At 39.8% G+C, this 14,258-nt stretch overlaps 1 protein-coding gene and 1 non-coding gene across 3 annotated transcripts in view; both read left to right on the top strand.

Annotated features, from left to right (window-relative positions):
- The window catches only part of HAUS6 (HAUS augmin like complex subunit 6), a 61,400-nt gene that overhangs the window by 38,753 nt on the left and 8,389 nt on the right, over positions 1-14,258 (top strand). For both annotated transcript variants that reach the window (XM_039474861.2, XM_074394897.1), the window contains 4 exons: positions 2,298-2,379; positions 9,996-10,062; positions 10,708-10,893; positions 13,452-13,587. In XM_039474861.2, the coding sequence (XP_039330795.1) occupies positions 2,298-2,379; positions 9,996-10,062; positions 10,708-10,893; positions 13,452-13,587 (471 nt within the window). The remainder of the gene's footprint in view (positions 1-2,297; positions 2,380-9,995; positions 10,063-10,707; positions 10,894-13,451; positions 13,588-14,258) is intronic.
- LOC120366484 (small Cajal body-specific RNA 8) lies at positions 9,780-9,914 on the top strand. The gene has a single exon (XR_005581138.1).

Here is a 14,258-nt window from a genome sequence, read left to right as displayed (position 1 = left end):
AAAGATGGAGTTTTACCATGTTGGCAAGGCTGGTCTCAAACTCCTGACCTCGTGTGATCTGCCTGCCTTGGCCTCCCAAAGTGCTGGGATTACAGGCATGAGCCACTGGGCTCAGCCCATTTGTAGTTAGTTAATTTTTGATTTCTGGTTGCTTTTAAGGTTTTTCTTTGGCTGGGCATGGTGGCTCATGCCTGTAATCCCAGTACTTTGGGAGGCTGAGGCAGAAGGATTACTTGAGCCTGGGAGACCAACCTGAGCAATATAGTGAGATCCTGTCTCTACAAAAAAATACAAAAAATTAGCTGGGCATGGTGTCACAAACCTGTGGTCCCATTTACTTGGGAGGCTGAGGTGGGAGGATGGTTTGAGCCCAGGAAGTTGAGGCTGCAGTGAGCCATGATTGTGCTACTGCTCTCAGCCTGGGTGACAAAACAAGACCCTGTCTCACAAAAAAAAAAACACAGAGAAAAAAGGATTTGCCTATTTGTGGTTTGTGTGTGCTTATTTATTCTGAAAGCTCTTTCTTTAGTTTTAGAAATGTATTCACCAATATCTCTTATAATATTACTTTGTCTCTTATTCTTTTGATACTTTCCTTCCAAAACTCCTATTGTTGGGACTTCTGTCTTTCATTTCTTTTAACTTCTCATTTATATTTATAATTGTTTTGTATCTCATGGCTTCTTTCTAGGTATTTTCTTTAGATCTCCCTTATAACTCACTGATTATCTTTCAGTTATGTTTCATCTGCTTTTTGGTCTGTTTAGTAGTTACTAGTCATAGGTACATACTTTTTTTTTTTTTTTTTGAGACGGAATTTCGCTCTTGTTACCCAGGCTGGAGTGCGATGGCGCGATCTCGGCTCACCACAACCTCCGCCTCCTGGGCTCAGGCAATTCTCCTGCCTCAGCCTCCTAAGTAGCTCGGATTATAGGCACGCGCCACCACGCCCAGCTAGTTTTTTGTATTTTTAGTAGAGACGGGGTTTCACCATGTTGACCAGGATGGTCTCGATCTCTCGACCTCGTGACCCACCCGCCTCGGCCTCCCAAAGTGCTGGGATTATAGGCTTGAGCCATCGCGCCCGGCTAGGTACATACTTTTTACCTCTGTAAGCCTTACTTCTTTTCTATAACTGCCTGTTTTTTATGGTGTCATCTTCTTTCATTGTGGCTTCTGGTTTCACTTTGGACATATAAAAACGGGGAAAGCCTTTCAGAAGGTAACATGTTGAAAAAGGTTGAGCTCTTGGACTGTCAGATCTTCTGTAATCCAGCCATGGCTTTCTTCACCAATCCTATTTCCCAGCATGCTTCCATTGGATATACCCTGTGCTTCAGCATAGCAACTTACGTCATTCTTTCAGTACCTTCATGCCTTCTTCCCATCCCCAGTCTGGGCTGGATGTCTCTCCTCTGCCTCGTTAAATTCTGTGTATACTTCTGTCATAGTACTGTAGAAGTATAACATAACACTTGACTCATCACTATCATTTCCTAGACTGACTCTTTGAAGGCATGGTCTCCATCTTTTATTTCTTTTCCATCATTAGCATGGTAGTAGCATGTAATTATTCAGTTATTCAGTCATAGGTTGAAAAATATATAGGTTGACTGATGTCATAAATGTGCACTGAAATATGCTAACATTGTAACTTTTTGGCCTTGCTGTTTTTTTTTAATAATAGCATGATCTGTGTATATAAACATGAAGCATATAACACTGGGGAATTATGGATTCTTACTCTTTGAGAAACTTGTTTTAGTATTAGCCATCATTTCTTTTATAAAAGCTGGATATTATAACTTTTCTGCTCATTACTTTACACTTTTCAATAGAAAACTATCTTTTCCTATTAGTGTGCATATTATTTTGATTTTTTTTGGTTTTCTTCTATATAGAAGTTGTTCTAGAATTTCAAGAGATCCTTGAATATTAGAATGTACAAACATAAGCCAGGCACGGTGGCTCAAGCCTGTAATCCCAGCACTTTGGGAGGCCGAGGCGGGTGGATCACGAGGTCAAGAGATCGAGACCATCCTGGTCAACATGGTGAAACTCCGTCTCTACTAAAAATACAGAAAATGAGCTGGGCATCGTGGTGCACGCCTGTAATCCCAGCTACTCAGGAAGCTGAGGCAGGAGAACTGCTTGAACCCAGGAGGCAGAGGTTGCGATGAGCCGAGATCACGCCATTGCACTCCAGCCTGGGTAACAAGAGTGAAACTCCGTCTCAAAAAAAAAAAAAAAACGGAATGTATAAACATAAAGAGTAATCAATTTTTAAATTTCTTCAGATACACATAAGCAACATAATCAAGAAAATGGTTGTAGAGGAGACAGTGATACCTTGGGAGCTCTACATGATCTAGCCAACAGGTAAAACAAATTTGATTTTATTTTGTTAAACATTTAAAAATTTTTTATTTTATAAAAAATAGAGATGAAACTGGGTGCAGTGGCTTACTCCTGTAATCCCAGTACTTTGGGAGGCCAAGGTAGGATGATTGCTTGAGCCCAGGAGTTCTAGACCAGTCTAGGACTAGCAAGACCCTGTCTGAACGAAAAGAAAAAACAAAAGGTTTGGTCTTTCTAGGTTGCAGAGGCTAGTCTTTAACTCTTGGCCTCAAGAGATCCTCCTGCTTCAGCCTTCCTAAGTGTTGGAATTATGGTCCTGACCCCCTGTGCCTGGCCCAAATTTGATTTTTATATTGATATTTTTCCTATATTAATTTTATTTCCATCTTAAACCAGTTTTCAAACTTACTCTGGAATAATGCATAATTTTGCCCAGTTTGTTTGTTTGTTTATGAGTGAATGAATGAATGAATAAGATGGAGCCTGCTCTTGTTGCCCAGGCTGGGGTGCAATGGTGCAATCGTGGCTCACTGCAACCTCTGCCTCTTGGGTTCAAGCAGTTCTTCTCCTGGGTTCAAGCTACCTCTCAAGTAGCTGGGATTATAAGCACCCACCACCATGCTCAGCTAATTTTTGTATTTTTAGTAGAGACGGAGTTCTACCATGTTGGCCAGGCTGGTCTCAAACTCCTGATTGCAGGCGATCTGCCCACCTTGGCCTCCCAACGTGCTGCGATTATAGATGTGAGCCACTGTGCCAAGCTGATTTTGCCCTTTAGCCAGACGGTATTTTTGTACCATAGACCCACATTTTCAGAAAAGGTCCAACATTTATGGTACATGGGAGTTTTTTTCCCTTCTATTGTTTATCTAAATACTGGGTTTCATTGGGATTATTTGGAAATTATCTAATGCAAGTTTGGGAGTTTGTGCCTTTTTATGTGTGTGAACTGTTTTGAAGCCACTCTATTGACAAGTCCAAATGTTTGGGGGCTTTTGAGGTAATCTTGTCCAGATTTCAGGCTGTATCCTTTAATGCTATTTTTTACTGTGGATGAATCTAGCATAGCCTGTGACTGGTCCAACTCTTTCTCACTTTAGCCTGGGCAACTTGCTCTTTTATATATATTATGTATTGGGGTGTTTGGTAAAGTATTTGATAAGAGTTCCATGCTTAAAAAAAATTTGGAGAACTTCTGATTTACTGTAACCCCCGGATTTAACATATGAAAAAACTGAACTTTGTTCTAACTTCTTTCGGTAATATTCCTGTTTTCTTTATTGCCTTTCCCCCCCTCTATTAACACATTTTGGACAGATTACAGATTATATAGGCAAAAAAAAAAAAAAAATCTGTGAACTATATGTATGTAATCTGATTGGGGGAGCATATTCTTTATTGAAATTAAACATTATTAAGTAGCAATCAAACACAAACTTTATTAGTTTTTTATTTTTTATTTTTTTTTTAACCTAAATAGGTGTCTTTCATTCCTACTTCCTTAAGTAGATGAGAGACAGATGAAAATAATACTTAGGAAAATTATAAAAGAAAATCCTAAATTTTAATTGAATTGAAGCACTCATCATTCTATATACTCTTAGTAAGTTAATAAGCTGTAACACTATAACCAGAGTCAAAACTGTTTTTGTGAAATTGAGTTACTGGTAGTTCTGCAGTAATCTTCCAGTTCACAGCAGTCAGGACTAGTTGTGGAAGAACTATGTTTTTAGTCTTACCTGGATTTGATGTTAGTTTTTTGAGTTCCTAAAGAAAAAATAATGAAATCTTCTGTGAGGACCTGGCATTGAAGAGACAGTAAAGTTACTGGCCTATGTATTTTACACTCATATTACAATTGTTTTTATGGCAGGCTGGGGGAGGGTATGGTTGGTGCTTCCCAAACTCAATTACGTTTTTGGTTTGTCTTCCCTTGAGAGAGCAAATTAAATATTTTTTTTTTTTTTTTTTTTTTTTTTTTGAGACGGAGTTTCGCTCCTGTTACCCAGGCTGGAGTGCAATGGCGCGATCTCAGCTCACCGCAACCTCCGCCCCCTGGGTTCAGGCAATTCTCCTGCCTCAGCCTCCTGAGTAGCTGGGATTACAGGCACGTGTCACCATGCCCAGCTAATTTTTTGTATTTTTAGTAGAGACGGGGTTTCACTATGTTGACCAGGATGGTCTCGATCTCTTGACCTCGTGATCCACCCGCCTCGGCCTCCCAAAGTGCTGGGATTACAGGCTTGAGCCACCGCGCCCGGCCGCAAATTAAATATTTTGATTAAGGTATTTTGCTGGACTAAATATTCATGGCGATACTAGATTAATACATATAGCAGATTTTATTTATGAACTCCGTTAAACCTCAAGATTCTTATTTTTGAGGGGAGGGCCAGTTACGTGCCTGTAATCCCAGCACTTTGGGAGGCCAAGGTGGGTGGCTCACCTGAGGTCAGGAGTTCGAGACCAGCCTGACCAACATGGTGAAATTCCGTCTCTACTACAAATATAAAAAATTAGCTGGTGTGGTGGCGCATGCCTGTAATCCCAGCTACTTGGGAGGCTGAGAGGAGAATTGCTTGAACTTGGAGGTGGAGGTTGCAGTGAGGTGAGGTTGCACCATTGCACTTCTGCCAGGACAACAAGAGCAAAACTCCATCTGAGAAAAAAAAAAAAAAGATTATTTGTTTTGAAGAATTTTGTGCCAAGATACACTATCAGAATTCTGTAGGAGGCCAGGCGTGGTGGCTCACGCCTGTAATCCTAGCATTCTGGGAGGCTGAGGTGGGTGGATCACGAGGTTAGGAGATCGAGACCATCCTGGCCAACATGGTGAAACCTGGTCTCTACTAAAAATAACAAAAATTAGCCAGGTGTGCTGGCATGTGCTTGTGGTCCCAGCTACTTGGGAGGCTGAGATGGAAGAATCGCTTGAACTCAGGAGTCGGAGGTTGCAGCGAGCCAAGATTGTGCCATTGCACTCCAGCCTGGCAACAGAGCAAGACTCTATCTCCAAAAAAAAAAAAAAATTCTATAGGAGCTAGAAATGCCACTCCTAAGAATATAGTTCAAAAGGAAACTCATAATATAGGAGAAAGAAGCTATATTAAATATACTTTGATTTCTACATCTGTCTTCTTCAAAGCTCCTGGATCTTTTATTATAAACTCCTGATTATTTTAATTATGGATTTGAGATACTGACAGGAGGTAGGGGAAGGCCTGGTGATAAGGGATCAGTGCTTAATGAGATGTGAAAGATTATTATTGCTAGATAGTGGAATAGAACAGAAGGCCTGTGAAAAGCTAAGTTACTGGGATGTGGAAGTAGTCTGCTCAAAATTCTTCTTTGTTAAAGGTATATGTAGTTAAATGTTCCATCAGTAATATGTAATACAGATGGTCTGTACTTATGAAAGAAAATAATACCTTTTTTGCATGTAGTTCAGCAGTTACACTATTTTATATCATTAATAATATAGTTAACTGGGAAATTCATATGTGAATATGATCAATATAACTATTCAGTTAAACATGGAAAGAATGTAGTTTTTAGGCAGTGTTACTGGCCCTATCACATGCAGTTGTCATTCACGGATACCAAAAGATATGTAGTCTTTTCCATAAATCTCATTGCTGGCTTTTTTTTTGAGAGGGGTCTTGCCCTGCCACCCAGGCAGGAGTACAGTGGTGCAATCACAGCTCACCGCAGCCTTGACCTCCTGGGCTCAAGTGATCCTCCCGCCTTAGCTACCCAAGTAGCTAGGAGTATAGGCATGCGCCTCCACACCTAGCTAATTAAAAAATTTTTTTTGTAGAGATGAGGTCTCTCTATGTTGCCCAGGTTGGTCTCAAACTTCTGAGCTCAAGTGATCCTCCCATGTCAGCTTCCCAAAATGCTGGGATTTCAGATGTGAGCCGCTGTGCCTGGCTTTCATTTCTGGTTCCAATCAGACTGAGCTCATGGAGGCTGCGTTATGCTTAAAACCAGATTTCAGCAATTGGTGATGCCTTTTGTGTATACTCTGAGCATTATCTTTGCAGTGGCTTTGTGTGTGTGTGGGTGTTCTATGATATTTCTAATGGTAACAATGCTGTTGTTCTAGACATCTGACTTCTGTGTTTTCTCCTATACCATGTTTCAAAGATAAGAAGGGCAGTGTGATCTTGCATACATGTCATCTAAACATCATTTGTGTTAGAAATTGAATTCTAGTCTTACATCTTTTCCTTTTTATAGTTCCTATTTTTTTCTCCTAATTATTGATATAACAACAACAGCAAATAAAAATGAGAAATAATTCGTTAAAATTTCTGAGGAATCACTTGTAACCTTTTTTCCCCCAAGTTCTTACCTATGCCTTGTATATCATCATATATATATTTAGCTCTAGCCGGGCAGAGTGGCTCACGCCTGTAATCCTAGCACTTTGGGATGTTGAAGCAGGCAGATCACCTGAGGTCAGGAGTTCAAGACCAGCCTGGCCAACATGGCGAAACCCTGTCTCTACTAAAACTACAAAAATTAGCCAAGTGTGCTGGTGGGTGCCTATAGTCCCAGCCACTCAGGAGGCTGAGGCAGGAGAATTGCTTGAACCCATTGAACCCAGGAGGTGGAGGGTGCAGTGAGCTGGGATCCTGCCACTGCACTCCAGCCTGGACAATACAGTAAGAGTCTGTCTCAAAAGAAAAATAAAATAGCTCTAATCAAAGCATGGATACAATCTAAATACAAATTTAAAAATGCAAAATTCTAAAGTACAATTTTTTTTTTTTTTTTGAGACCGAGTTTCGCTCTTGTTACCCAGGCTGGAGTGCAATGGCACAATCTTGGCTCACGGCAACCACCTCCTCCTGGGTTCAGGCAATTCTCCTGCCTCAGCTTTCCGAGTAGCTGGGATTATAGGCACGCACAACCACGCCCAGCTAATTTTTTGTATTTTTAGTAGAGATGGGGTTTCACCATGTTGACCAGGATGGTCTCGATCTCTTGACTTCATGATCCACCCGCCTCAGCCTCCCAAAGTGCTGGGATTACAGGTTTGAGCCACCGCGCCCAGCCTAAAGTACAAAATTTTAAAACATTAACATAGTATAAACAGTTGTGGTTTTTTTTCTTGGCTGTCTGTATGTCTAAATAACATTCACCAATTTTCATTGATAATAGCGTTGTAACACTACATTTATTTTCATACTTAATTTCCTCTCATTTTTATTTTTTTACTACTATAAAAGGTATGTCCCTTTTTTTTTTTTTTTTTTTAAACTCTATTAGGATAAATTTCCACAATTCGATCACTGTCCTTTCTTCTATTTTGTTACAGTGCTAGGATTTCATGGGCCTCAATCTTGGCATGGCAGGAGGATAAAGACTGAGCCAGGGCTGCTTTAAAGTTGTCTTAGATTGTAATGTTAACAGGTTTAATAGCATATTACCAGTTCAGAAATGAGAGATGGGAGGGTATAGAATGTTTCCATTGTTCTCTGCTATAAGGTTCCACAAGAATCATTCAAATGGAAACACTTGTCACCTTTAGAACCCCATTCTCAAGTGGCATTTACTCATCGATTCCATCGGTCCATCAAACAGTTAACATGTATGTATTACACTACCAACCACTGTGTTAGCCCCTGGGAATAGGCTTAGGGAAAGACATAGCCTTTGTACTTATCTTCTTGCAGTGGTGGCGTCTTAGTGGCATTGGTCCATAGATTGCTGGCTCTGTTTCAGGGGGCTTTTTGATAATTTTAATGTACAATTTCCCCCAAAATCTAGTAGATGATCAAGACTTTGCCTTTGATATCTGGATCATATCTTGTCAATGCTAAGTTGAAGCTTGAGCAATTGCAGTGATTTTGAATTAGGTTTGGATAGGCAAAGATTATAAGAGTGCATGTTTGAAAAAGTTTGAAAATTATATTTACTATGATATGCAATGCTATTAATTTTGTACTTCTAGTTATAAGAAGACAGGAAAGCACCAACATGCTGTTGAAAGTGGTCTTGGTGGTAATCCTGTCTGTTGTATTAACTAGAGTAAAAAAACTTCAGGTTTTTGCATTTTAAAGGTTTTTAAAGATCAAAGTGGCCAGGCGCCGTGGCTCAAGCCTGTAATCCCAGCACTTTGGGAGGCCGAGGCGGGTGGATCATGAGATCAAGAGATCGAGACCATCCTGGTCAACATGGTGAAACCCCGTCTCTACTAAAAATACTAAAAATTAGCTGGGCATGGTGGCGTGTGCCTGTAATCCCAGCCACTCAGGAGGCTGAGGCAGGAGAATTGCCTGAACCCAGGAGGCGGAGGTTGCGGTGAGCCGAGATTGCACCATTGCACTCCAGCCTGGGTAACAAGAGCAAAACTCCGTCTCAAAAAAAAAAAAAAAAAGATCAAAGTAAAAAAGTTACCATTTCTTTGAAGATTTTAAAATTTAATAATATTTTACAATTAGCATGAAAAGATGCATAAAGTTTTAATATTTAACCAAAAGGGCAAGGGAATATAAAATATTAAGAAATACAATGTGGCAAACAAAAACTCTAACCTTATGATGTTACTGTGACATGTAACATATTTGCTACAGAGCAAAATTTAGCATATGATTTTGGACATGAATCTTCAAAAGAATCTTTTTTTTTTTTGAGACGGAGTTTTGCTCTCATTACCCAGGCCGGAGTGCAGTGGCGCGATCTCGGCTCACCACAACCTCCGCCTCCTGGGTTCAGGCAATTCTCCTGCCTCAGCCTCCTGAGTAGCTGGGATTACAGGCACACGTCACCATGCCCAGCTAATTTTTTTGTATTTTTAGTAGAGACAGGGTTTCACCATGTTGACCAGGATGGTCTCGATCTCTTGCCCTTGTGATCCACCTGCCTCAGCCTCCCAAAGTGCTGGGATTACAGGCTTGAGCCACTGTGCCCGGCCCAAAAGAATCTTAAAAATAAGCCTCTGGCTGGGCCGGGCATGGTGGCTGATGCCTGTAATCCCAGCACTTTGGGAGGCCCAGGCAGGCGGACCACCTGAGGTCTGAAGTTCGAGACCAGCTTGGCCAATGTGGAGAAACCCCGTCTCTACTAAAAATAGAAAATTAGCCGGGCTTGGTGGTGCATGTCTGTAATCCTAGCTACTCAAGAGGCTGAGGCAGGAGAATAGCTTGAACCCAAGAGGCGGAGGTTGCGGTGAGATGAAATCACGCCATTGCACTCCAGCCTGGGCAACAAGAGCAAAACTCCATCTCAGAAAAAAAAAGTTTGCTACAAAGAAACTGTGATTTGGATTCTGTGACATTGTAATAATGCAATTCTAGTTAATCGAATCTGTTTTTAACCTGTGTTCAAGTTTTGGAGTGTTAACATTAAGTCATTTAACCCTTTCAAATGAAAATACTGTTGTCTTGGTATGTGGTAAGTAAAGTCTTCATAATTGGGAGGCTGATACACAAATTGGGCTGAAATACTGCTCTACTTGTCACCATGCCTCCCTAGAATAAACTAACTGCCTTTTGATGACCGGGACGAATTGAGTGAAATCGTAACGGACAGATACGGGGCAGACAGTTTTTTTAGAATAGTCAGACTTGTAAAGGGAATGGAATTCCTTCCTCCTTATAACTTGAATTTGTTGTCTTTTTTCCTTTTAGCCCTGCCTCTTTCTTGTTGCAGTCAGTTTTGCCATCAGATAAGAACAATGTTACACTACTTGAAAAGGTATATTTTAAAATAATTCTCAATTAATTGTGACCATACTAAATTATAAAATATTATTTATTTTTGTTGATACCACAGTTACATTTAATTTTTGTTTTTACATTTTCTAGTATTTGTACAGTTTATGCCACTTCTGCTTATGCATTTTTTAAAATTTTTTAAATTTTTATTTGTTTTGAGACGGAGTTTCGCTCTTGTTACCCAGGCTGGAGTGCAATGGCGCGATCTCAGCTCACCGCAACCTCCGCCTCCTGGGTTCAGGCAATTCTCCTGTCTCAGCCTCCTGAGTAGCTGAGATTACAGGCACGCACCACCACGCCCAGCTAGTTTTTTGTGTTTTTAGTAGAGACGGGGTTTCACCATGTTGACCAGGATGGTCTCGATCTTTTGACCTCGTGATCCACCCACCTCGGCCTCCCAAAGTGCTGGGATTACAGGCTTGAGCCACCGCACCCGGCTGCTTATGCATTTCTTATTGCTAAGTGAGAATACTGGAATTAGTTAATTCTGCCAGTGACATACAATTTCACAATAATATTAACAACCTTTTATAGGTTCATGATAACCAGTAAACTGCTAATGAAGAAAGCTTGAAGATCAGCCGTGATCATTAAGGGTTTAACATTACATATCTATCTTTTTCAGGACACAAAGATGAGAACTCCCAAAGAAAAGAAGGAAGCAATTTCTAAGAAAATACCAGAATTTGAAGTGGAAAATTCTCCATTGTCAGATATTGCAAAGAATACAGAGAGTAGTGCCTTTGGAGGGTCTCTGCCAACTAAAATAAGTGATGCATTTCAAAAAGAGCAAGATCATCTGGTAGAAGAGGTGAGAAAAGACTATAATGAATATACTTAAATATCAGTTATTGGATGGGCACACTACCTCATGCCTATAATCCCAACACTTGGGGATTGCAGTTAATTATTGATTACCTGGAGTAATATGGGATAAAGAAGGCTATAGATCCTAAAAATTATGGTTAAAGCAAAATTAATGTGGTACAAATTGTACTGGGGAGGTAGAGGCTGGAGGAGGCTGCGGCAAGAGGAAAACTTGAGCCCAGAAGTTCAAGACCAGCATGGGCAACATGGCGAAACCCATCTCTACAAAAAAATTAAAAAAACAGTTGAACATGATGGCGCCTCTGAAGTCCCAGCTATTTACTGGTGAGGCTGAGGTGGAGGATCACTGAAGCCCAGGAGGTTGAGGCTGCAGTTAGCTATGTTGGCACTACTGTACTCCAGCCTGAGTGACTAACGGAGACCCTGTTTCAAAACACAAAACAAGTATTTTCTCAATGGTGTTGGGATCTTAAGTGAAATATAGTTAGTTGATTACCTGCAGTAATATGGGATAAAGGAGGCTACAGATAATAAAAATTATGGTTAAAGCAAAATTGATCTTCCCCAAAAGTAGGAATAGATGTAATATAAACTTAGTATTACATCTGTGGTTTACAACTTCCCATTCTTTAAATATTACCTGGAGGTATACAAATGATACATTTGAGATGTTTTGGAGATTAACCATTACATAGTGAGATAAATGTACCCAGTGTTTATACTCTATTAAAATACGTTGTCACTGTTGTTTGTTACTTAACTGAATTTCCTCTTTTTTGGAATATTAGAACACACTGCAGTATCATATCTCTGAGTGCATGTTTTATTCCTTTTGTTGTCTAAAATATTTCCTAAGTGATTAGATACATTGTTGTTCATGAGCTTGATTTTCTTAACCAGCCCCATCCCTTAACACTATTCTGCTTTTCACTGGTAAGTGACCAGGTAGTATCACAATTGCTCAGTATTACAGAACTCAGTTAACCCAAATTAAATCCTGAAGTTACTCACTAATATTTTTAATACATGTTTCCCACAACATGCTTTGCATTGCTTGAATTTCATTAAGCAGCCAGAAAATCAGTGTTAACTTTTTATTCCTGAGAGACTGAAAGAAAAATTTGGTTTAGTGGATATTAATTCAGGTATTGGAGTTTCCTCCTTTATTGCATTCCTGATCAAACTAAATGAACATTGTCCAAATAAGAGAACTGGATGTCAGTCATTTTTTCTTTTAAGACAAGGTCTTAAAAGAAAAGACTCCACCCAGGCTGGAGTGCAGTTGTGCAATTATAGCTCACTGTAAACTTGAACTCATGGGCTCAAGGGATCCTTCCTACCCAGCCTGCCAAACAGTTTCGACTACAGGTGTGCGCCACTTTGCCTGGCTGTTTTTTGTAGAGTTGGAGACTCACTCTTTTGCCCAGACTGGTCTTAAACCGTAAACCTGAAGTGATCATCTAGCCTCGTCCTCCCAAAGTGCTGGGATTATAGGCATGAGCCACCATGCCTGATTGGATGTCAGTCATTTTTCTTGTTTGTAGTATGAGGTCGAGTTTCATGGTCCCTGAGTACTTTTAAATCTCTAAAATATACTAAGTCCTTTTAAATCACTAAACAATATTCTGTTGTTTCTTTTCATTGACTCTACACTAAAGAAAAGATGGTTAGTCAGTCTTTTTTACTTTACTAATTTTGAAAGGAAAAACACATTTTCTGGTTAAAATAATTTATGTTAGCAATGGGATCAGATAGACGAGGAAAGTCTTAAAATCTCATGAAGCTCTGAAAGTAAAATGAAATTAATTTTCTTTAAGAGTGTTTATGACAGGTGATATTCAGTATTTGAATTCCCAGAAGCACTCTGTTTTTGTGAGGGAAAAGCCCTTTATTTTCTTGGGCCAATTTAATTATGGCTTCAAGAAGTTTATTTTTTAGTGATGTCAGAGGGCAGAGTTTTAAATTTGCATTTTTTTTTTTTTTAGTTTTATTGATGGTTAATAGAGATCACTATTATGATGTTATATACTTTTCTGTTTTAGAATGTATCTCTGCTTTTTTCATTAATTTAGATCTGATAATGAGGTTTCTGGCAAAGAGGTATGTTGTCAGAATGATTTTGTTTCTTAATAGAGGTGTTACTATGCAAATTAATTATAAGTGAAAGAAGAGTGCTTCTTTTAAAACTAGTCATTCTAGTGAATACAGAGCTGTCAAGCTCAAAGTTGTGGCAGATAGCAGCCCAGGTCACACTGGGCAACTGGAACTGCCCCTGAATCTTCCCAGTGTAAAGATTGTTATCTATTCTTTCCTTTATAATGGGCTCTCCATTTAAGATGAGGAAATACTTTAGAGTTTCATTTCACTTTACAGGATTGTACCTAGATGGTCTGTACAGACTTGCTGGGAACTTCTTTGTTGCTTATTTTTGTGCTGTCTGCAAAGGGAGGGGCTACTGACCATGAAGTGCTTATCAGGGGGTTGTTGCATTCTACCAATGGGCTTGGTAATCTTTGCTTTACTTTTTCTTTTCTGTTTTAGGTTACCAGAGCAGTTTTATCTGATTCACCACAGTTCTCTGAAGGAAAAGAAATAAAATTAGAGGAACTAATTGACTCTCTGTGTTCTAACCCCTTCTTAACAAGGAATCAGATTCCCCGCACTCCAGAAAACTTGAGTAAGTTAATAATGCTTTCTGTAACTCTTTTCTTTCTTTGACATTACCACTGTTAGAACTATGGCCTGACAGATCTTTTTAGCTTAGTTGGCAACGACTTTTTTTTTTTTTTTTTTTTTTGAGACGGAGTTTTGCTCTGTTGCCAGGCACCAGGCTGGAGTGCAGTGGTGTCATCTCGGCTCGCTGCAACCTCTGCCTCCTGGGTTCAAGCAATTCTCCTGCCTCAGCTTCCCGAGTAGCTGGGATTACAGGCACGCACCACCATGCCCAGCTAATTTTTGTATTTTTAGTAGAGATAGGTTTCACCATGTTGGCCAGGATGGTCTCCATCTCTTGACCTCAAGATCCGCCTGCCTCGTTCTCCCAAAGTACTGGGATTACAGGGGTGAGCCACCGCACCCGGTGGCAATGACTTTTTATTTATGCTGCTGTAAGGGATTTTTATCTACATACTAAGTATGGGCATTCTCACATAACAGTCTTTTAGCAGTATTTTGTGCCTTTAGTGTACTCATTATTCAGAGATAGAACATTTTGATAATATACAATTTTGTTTTTGTTGTTTTACTTGGCTTTTATTTAGAAAGATCTTATTTGAGCATTAAAAAAAAAACTCTTGCCTCCAGATCTGACCTGTGATCCACATATTTATAGAGTACAGAAGTATGTTC

The sequence above is a fragment of the Saimiri boliviensis genome, chromosome 2 (genome assembly GCF_048565385.1).
Source record: "Saimiri boliviensis isolate mSaiBol1 chromosome 2, mSaiBol1.pri, whole genome shotgun sequence".
NCBI classification, from domain to species: domain Eukaryota; kingdom Metazoa; phylum Chordata; class Mammalia; order Primates; family Cebidae; genus Saimiri; species Saimiri boliviensis.
The sequence above is the reverse complement of the archived record's forward strand: the minus strand, read 5'-3'. Positions and strand labels throughout refer to the sequence as shown.